Source organism: Triticum aestivum, chromosome 7A (assembly GCF_018294505.1).
Source record: "Triticum aestivum cultivar Chinese Spring chromosome 7A, IWGSC CS RefSeq v2.1, whole genome shotgun sequence".
Lineage (NCBI taxonomy): Eukaryota > Viridiplantae > Streptophyta > Magnoliopsida > Poales > Poaceae > Triticum > Triticum aestivum.
In genome coordinates, this window is record NC_057812.1 from 262,493,538 (window position 1) to 262,499,819 (window position 6,282).

Genomic DNA, 6,282 nt, shown 5'->3' on the forward strand with positions numbered 1-6,282 from the left:
CCAGTCCAATCCCCTTGAGACAGGGTGTAACCGAACAAAGCCTAATACATCTTTACACTAGTTTTTTTGTTCTTGGAGGAAATCTTCACACTAGTTTTTCAGTTTCTACTGCATTTTTGTGATGCGTCTCTTTATACTAGTTTCCACTGTATTTTCTATTGACTTTGTTGCTGTGTTTTTCTACCACTCTTGACTGATAGAATATATCTAGTGAGTGTACTGCATACTGCCCAAAGCACTACTGCATCCACTACAAACGAAATAAAGAAATTCCTAGTAGGAAAAAAACTACTACTAATAACTAGAACATGGATTAATAAGAAAATTTTAAGCATATACTGAGGAGGCAGCCTAGCCAATCTTTATAAATGAAAGACGGTGCTCCAGCCAGATTCATAGGAAACAAATACACAGCTATCATGTGGTTTCTCAGACTTAGGACACCACCATGTACAAGGTTGAGCTCTCCAATTTGCAGAGCTCAGACAATTTATTGCATTTCAAGTTTTCAACAGCCTTGATGAAACATAGAACAGACCACATGTATATGCAAAGTTCCAGCTCAACACTGAAGAAGTTCATATCCCCCCAAAAAACACCGAAGAAGTTCGGACAAAACGCACAAAAACACCATACGCTTCCCATCCGTAGCCACCAGTAGCCATGGTTTTGACACCATAAGAATATGCGAAGTCCATAAACAGAAGGAAGACGCAAAAAAAAATAAACTTCACCCTTCTGCTTTGATACCTTAGCTTTGATCTGTCCTCGATGACCTTTGATCTCTCATGTCCGGGGTTTACCGTACAGATTCGTGTACACGATCTTTGTCCGGTGGACCAGGATCAAGCTCAGGGCGGCAGCAATGATGCAGAACCCTGACATGATCATTGACGAGATGAAGAAGCAGATGGAGCCCTCGCACTTCAGCGCCGGAGCGACGTCGGAGACCATTCCCAGCAATGTTGAGTGGTTATGGTTAGCTTGCTTCCTGGCTTCGTAGTCGTAGATGCCACTGGCAATGATGCCCGAGAAAACCAGGGAGCCTGCGGGGTTTGCGACTGTAAGGAAGTTGTACAATGCTCCGAAATTCTTCACGCCAAATAGTTCGGAGGCAGCAGCTGGCACGATCGCCCAGTGGGCGCCGTACCCGAGCCCGATAAGCAATGTGCCAATGTACATTGTGCCGGGCCAACCCATTGCGAAGATGAAGTGTCCAATTGCCATGAATACTTGAGCTGTCGCCAAGGCAATTGCCCTTGGATACGCGTAATCCCTGAAGAAACAAGAGAGCAAACAAAAAATGAGAACAACTGGGGACATGTTTCTCAACAAAGATAGCCGCTGTATTCGAGCTGTTGGAAATTTAGTCTCAATATGAACAGAGCAACTCAATCACTACATGATTGATTATTCAGAACACTGCTCATGATCGACAAAAGGATAATTCGGATGTTGCCTATTAGCTGTCTGCCGTCAGTTTTATTCTTTTTGTTAGCTCACTCATCTAATAATTGTACTAGTTCTGCATGTGTTTCGAGACATATTCTTGTTTGCTTTGAATTTCCCAGGCTAGTGCCTTTTTGTTTTTAACAGGTTAGGAACCAATTGTGATGATACCACTAAAAACTGCTTTCTCATTCAAAAGATATTCAATCAATAATAACTGAAATGGGCAAACGTTTGTTTTGGTATAGCTCTAGTTATAAATGTATTTTGAGAAGAAGCTTGGTCAGCATGAACATTAAATTAGTGCTGCAGAACACACTCTCCATTGGAGAACGCACTCTTCCATATGAACTAAACAAAATATTGCTCGTAGATGAGATGCAAAGGTCAGCAAAGAGGTGCCTCATTGTTCTTACTTGACAATAATCTCTGAAAAGAAGCCCCCAGAAATACGTCCAAGGAAGTTCCAAATGCTAATCATTGACACAAAAATGTGAGAATCCTCAAAACCCAATGACTGACTCATTTGCCCAAGATTATCAATCACAGTAAGACCTGATCCTGACCCCAACAGAAGGGAGAAAAATAGAAGCCAAAAATCTGCCTTGATCATTGCCTGCAGCAACGTGAAATCCTCTCCTCGTCGTGGACCTTTCCTCCTTTTAACCCTAACGGCACCAACAGCAGCTGCCTGGAATAGCTTAGCCTGCAATTCGGCAATCCTCTTTTGCCTCTCAGAGGCTGGAAGTAGATCAATTTCTTTCGGTTTTTGCTCGTCCACCTCGCTGAGTATAACTTCTTGCTCTTCAGACGATACTGAACCACTTGCTTCTTCTCTCCGAGGTGATGTTAACAGCGCCGTGTAGGCACTCTCGTCGTCATTTGAGAAGAAGCTCAGCATTACAGGGATGACTATTGGAACTAGCAAAAGAACCATTAGAATGATGGTACACAAGATTGTCAATGAGTGGCTCAAGCCAACAAGGTCTTCCAGCAGCATCACACCCATCAGATAGGCGGCCAAGACTAAGCAGACGCTGTATACAAACGTGAAACTTGTACCATCAGATGGCCGTACTTGTCTGTGACCATTAACTGGTCTAACAATGAACATTAAAGCGATGACTACCATTGTTGGGCCAACAGCAACCATGAATATCAGTGCGGCATCATCAGGCGTGTGCATTATTGCATAAACCTGTGTTAAGATTGCACCACTCAAACCAGCAAATCCCTTGAGGATACCAACGATTGGTCCACGGTTCTTGGGAAAGTTCTGAACACATGAGACGAGTGCAGCAGTATTGAAGTATGTCTCACCATTATTTCCAACAAAGATTAGCATGCACATCTGCGGAGAGACGGGGGAATTTAGTGCAAGAGCCGACAAATCTAATTGAAGGAATAAGAATGTAAACAAAGGTCAGATTAGATACTATAGAAATTATGGAATGGTCCAGGTTTCCAAATGCCGCAAACAGAAATGTGGAGATGGAAATTAGTGCATTTAAAATTAGAAGTACAAATGAATATTAAGTCTCCTCCACCTTCAGACAGACAATGACACTAATTATGTGTTTTTAGTATTTTACTGAAGACTGAAGTCATCCTCTGTTGCTTTGATGTTTCACATAGCAAATTAATTTGTAAAGCAAAACATAGCAAATGATTAACTCACAATCCTAATCTTGGAAACTCAAAAATGTTAATTCACTTGTTTAACCAGAATTTTTAGGCGATTCTGTTGCGGCTGTATTAGACAGGCTGATAATAGTAGTACAGAGTAAAATTTTCAGGTTGAACATTGTTAATTGACATGAACTATATCAAATCTCAGTGTTTTTCAGGATATTAGATAATGAAGGTTAACTAAAGAGACATGGGAGGCGAGAAAGCGACCACTAAGACTTCCCAAGAATAATATAGGTGCACACCGATGACTCGGAAGCATATTCGACATGCTGTGTGTTAGAATATTCTTAGTACACACAGCAGAAACAGTTTTAACTGTTTTGAGCCAATAAAAATCTGGCAAATATTTCTGAACATAGCTTTCAACATTTTGGAGGAACAGAAAACATTGAAGTCCAACAGCAACTGTGTTCCAAAATAAGGAATTCACCACCTTCTCTTCTGTAAATGGAAGTCGAATAGCGACTCTCCATCATTGGGGACAGGCGTGCAGTTAGGATGCGTGATTGACTGACCCATGTTTGCTTTCAGATGATGAGCAAACTGGTCTCGCGTGTTCACTAAAGGGAACTAGTACATACATACAGTAGCATAATTGAAGGAAGAAGACATGATTAGTTTTCAGTCCAAATCCAGAAGCTTCAACCGTACAACTTAATAATTATACGAAGCACAGTAGAACATGAGTTTCTTCCACCACAGCATCGTGCACGCTTCAATTAGCACAAAAGTCACAGGGAATTTTCTTAGCATTAGAAGAGAAAAAACCCAGCTCAATCTGCAGTAGCACATGAGGCTCCAAGAACAGGAAGGTTTGATGCGGCTATGGCTATTGCAGAAAGGAGAAGCAAATGGGAGGACTATAATGATTGGAGGGGCAGGTGACGGATCTTACCGCCCAGAGCGGTGGCACGGGGACGCGGTGGGTGACGGCGAGCCAGACCCAGCCGTATCCGACGAGGTTCTGCGCGGCGCCGATGAGGAGCGCGGCCCAGAGCGGGAGCACGGCGCAGAGCGTGCCGGCGAGGAAGCCGACGCTGTCTCCCAGATCCTTGGCGACGCCGAGGCTGGCCACCTGGCGCTGGTTGTAGCCAAGCGAGGACTTGATCGCCGGCGACAGGCTGCCGAACAGGTACCCCACCCCGGCGACCGACTGCATCCACATCGCCGCCACGAACACCAGCCACCGGTTCCGCAGGAACCCCCGCACCCGGCTCCGCACCTCCGCCATTGCTTGCAGCACCTGCCCCAAAACTCCAATCCAAATCAACACACTAGAACTAGAGTCCGCCCCGAGAAGAAGCTAATGCAAGAAGCTGAGCTGGGCCTATTAACAGGACGGATTTGGGACGGGAATGAGAAGCCAAGCCGACGGTTTCTTGGAGGCAAGCAAAGAACCGGCCGCGAGGAGCCGGAGTGACGACGACGACTCTTGATGAGGAGCCGCGGATCGGGATGCGGAACGAGCAACGATCGGCCCCGCTGGCGTTGTTTATTGCTGAGAAGAACGTGTGTCCGCGCATAAATGGCCAGGGCCGAGCGAGCAGGAGCAAGTCGAGAAAAGAAAAAACAGCGGATTTGAGCTCGTTTTTCTCTGGGATGGGAGGCGGCAGCCGGTGGGTAGTAGGCCCGCGTGGGAGATGGCGAGAGGAGGGAGGCAAGGCGACAAGCCCGGACTTTGACACGACACTGTGCGCTCCGATGCGCGCTGCGCGGTGGATGGGCACAGCAGGCGGGCACGAGGCGGGTCGCAGGTGACGATGGTGCGCATCGGGGAGACAGTGATGAGCCGAGGGTGTGGATGGGAATTGGGTGGGCGGCGGCGCGGGGCAAGGCCCATCTCGCGACCGGCGAAACGTGTGGATGTGGATTCCACGAGTGTTCCGTCACCGGCAGCGGTGGCGGAAAACTCCAAAGGCAGGGGACGGGACGGGCCACGAGAAATGGTCGTTTCTGTGCGGTTTAAGCGGCGTAGGGTTGTTTCGCTGTCCCTGCCCGGGGCTAAACAATTCGGCGCCCGCACGTCGCCTAGCGTGCTTTAGCCCGGCGTGGCCTGTTTCTTTCTCATATTATTTCCCCTTCTTCCTTTTCTACGATCTACTCTACGATTCAGGAGGGGTCATCACGGGATGACGGAAAACGGCCCTTTCATTTAATTAAAATGAAAAAAAAATTCGAAAAACTATCAACTGATGATGGCAGCGCATGGAGTTTAAGTTAGAGTTTACGCTTATTTCTGGTGAAGCTTAATTCAGTTTAGCAACACTGGATGAACATACTATGCTCATCTACATCTGGACCGAGCAAATTTGACCCTTCAAACGTCTGCGGACGTGTAAACCAACCTGTGGTTGGATGGTTAGAGGGACTGTGGTATACCCAGCCAATCAGGGTTCAAATCCTGGTGCTCGCAATTTCCGGCGATGCGCATTTAGTGGGAGTAGACGTTCCCGTCGATGCGTTCATAGGGTGTGCGTATATGAGCGCTTATGTCTATACTGATGTTCAAAAAAAAAACGTTTGCGGACATGCCTGATCAGTGTCCAGACGTGTTTGTTTTGACTTTTTATCTGTTCATCCATGCAGTCATGTCTCACTATTTTCTCCTACACGTACGGTCACATGCATGTGATTGGTGGAGAAAAAGAGAAAAAAGAGGAAAATAATAAAGAAAGAAAAAAGATGATCCGTGATGGAGTTATGCACAGAGCCACCACTTTCATGTCATGATTAGTGAAAAATCATCAGTTTATGATTCGTGACATTTTGCAGTGGCAAAAAACACGGAGCAAAATTTTGAGCTCGTTTTCACGTGGCTGATCGCTTGCTGGCCGATAGCGTTGACGGCGCACCGTTAACGGTCGTTAACAACCGGTCGGAAGTTCCCCCAGGTAATATTCAAGGAAAACACAATCGTCTAAACTTGGGATGACCCAGATGGCATCCCCTCTTTCGTCTATAATCTATCAATATATTACTTGAAGCTATATGTTTATTTATCACATGATATGAGTTCTATTTGCAGCATCTTGTGCCAAAGTTTTATTTTTGTTTGCTTGTTAGTTTGCCACAATCATTGTTTGCTAGACACACCTTCTGAGAAAGACATACATTCATTGCAATTTGTTAGAATACTCTATA

The 6,282-nt window shown here is 45.7% G+C and overlaps 1 protein-coding gene across 1 annotated transcript; it reads right to left on the reverse strand.

The window, feature by feature from the left end:
- Positions 1 to 451: 451 nt before the first annotated feature.
- LOC123151929 (protein NUCLEAR FUSION DEFECTIVE 4) lies at positions 452 to 4,887 on the reverse strand. The gene is made up of 3 exons (XM_044571558.1): positions 4,037 to 4,887; positions 1,866 to 2,800; positions 452 to 1,276 (listed from the first exon to the last, which is right to left on the reverse strand). The coding sequence occupies exons 1-3, from the start codon at positions 4,370 to 4,372 to the stop codon at positions 787 to 789; spliced, it is 1,761 nt and encodes a 586-aa protein (XP_044427493.1). The 5' UTR covers positions 4,373 to 4,887; the 3' UTR covers positions 452 to 786.
- Between the last annotated feature and the right edge of the window lie 1,395 nt (positions 4,888 to 6,282).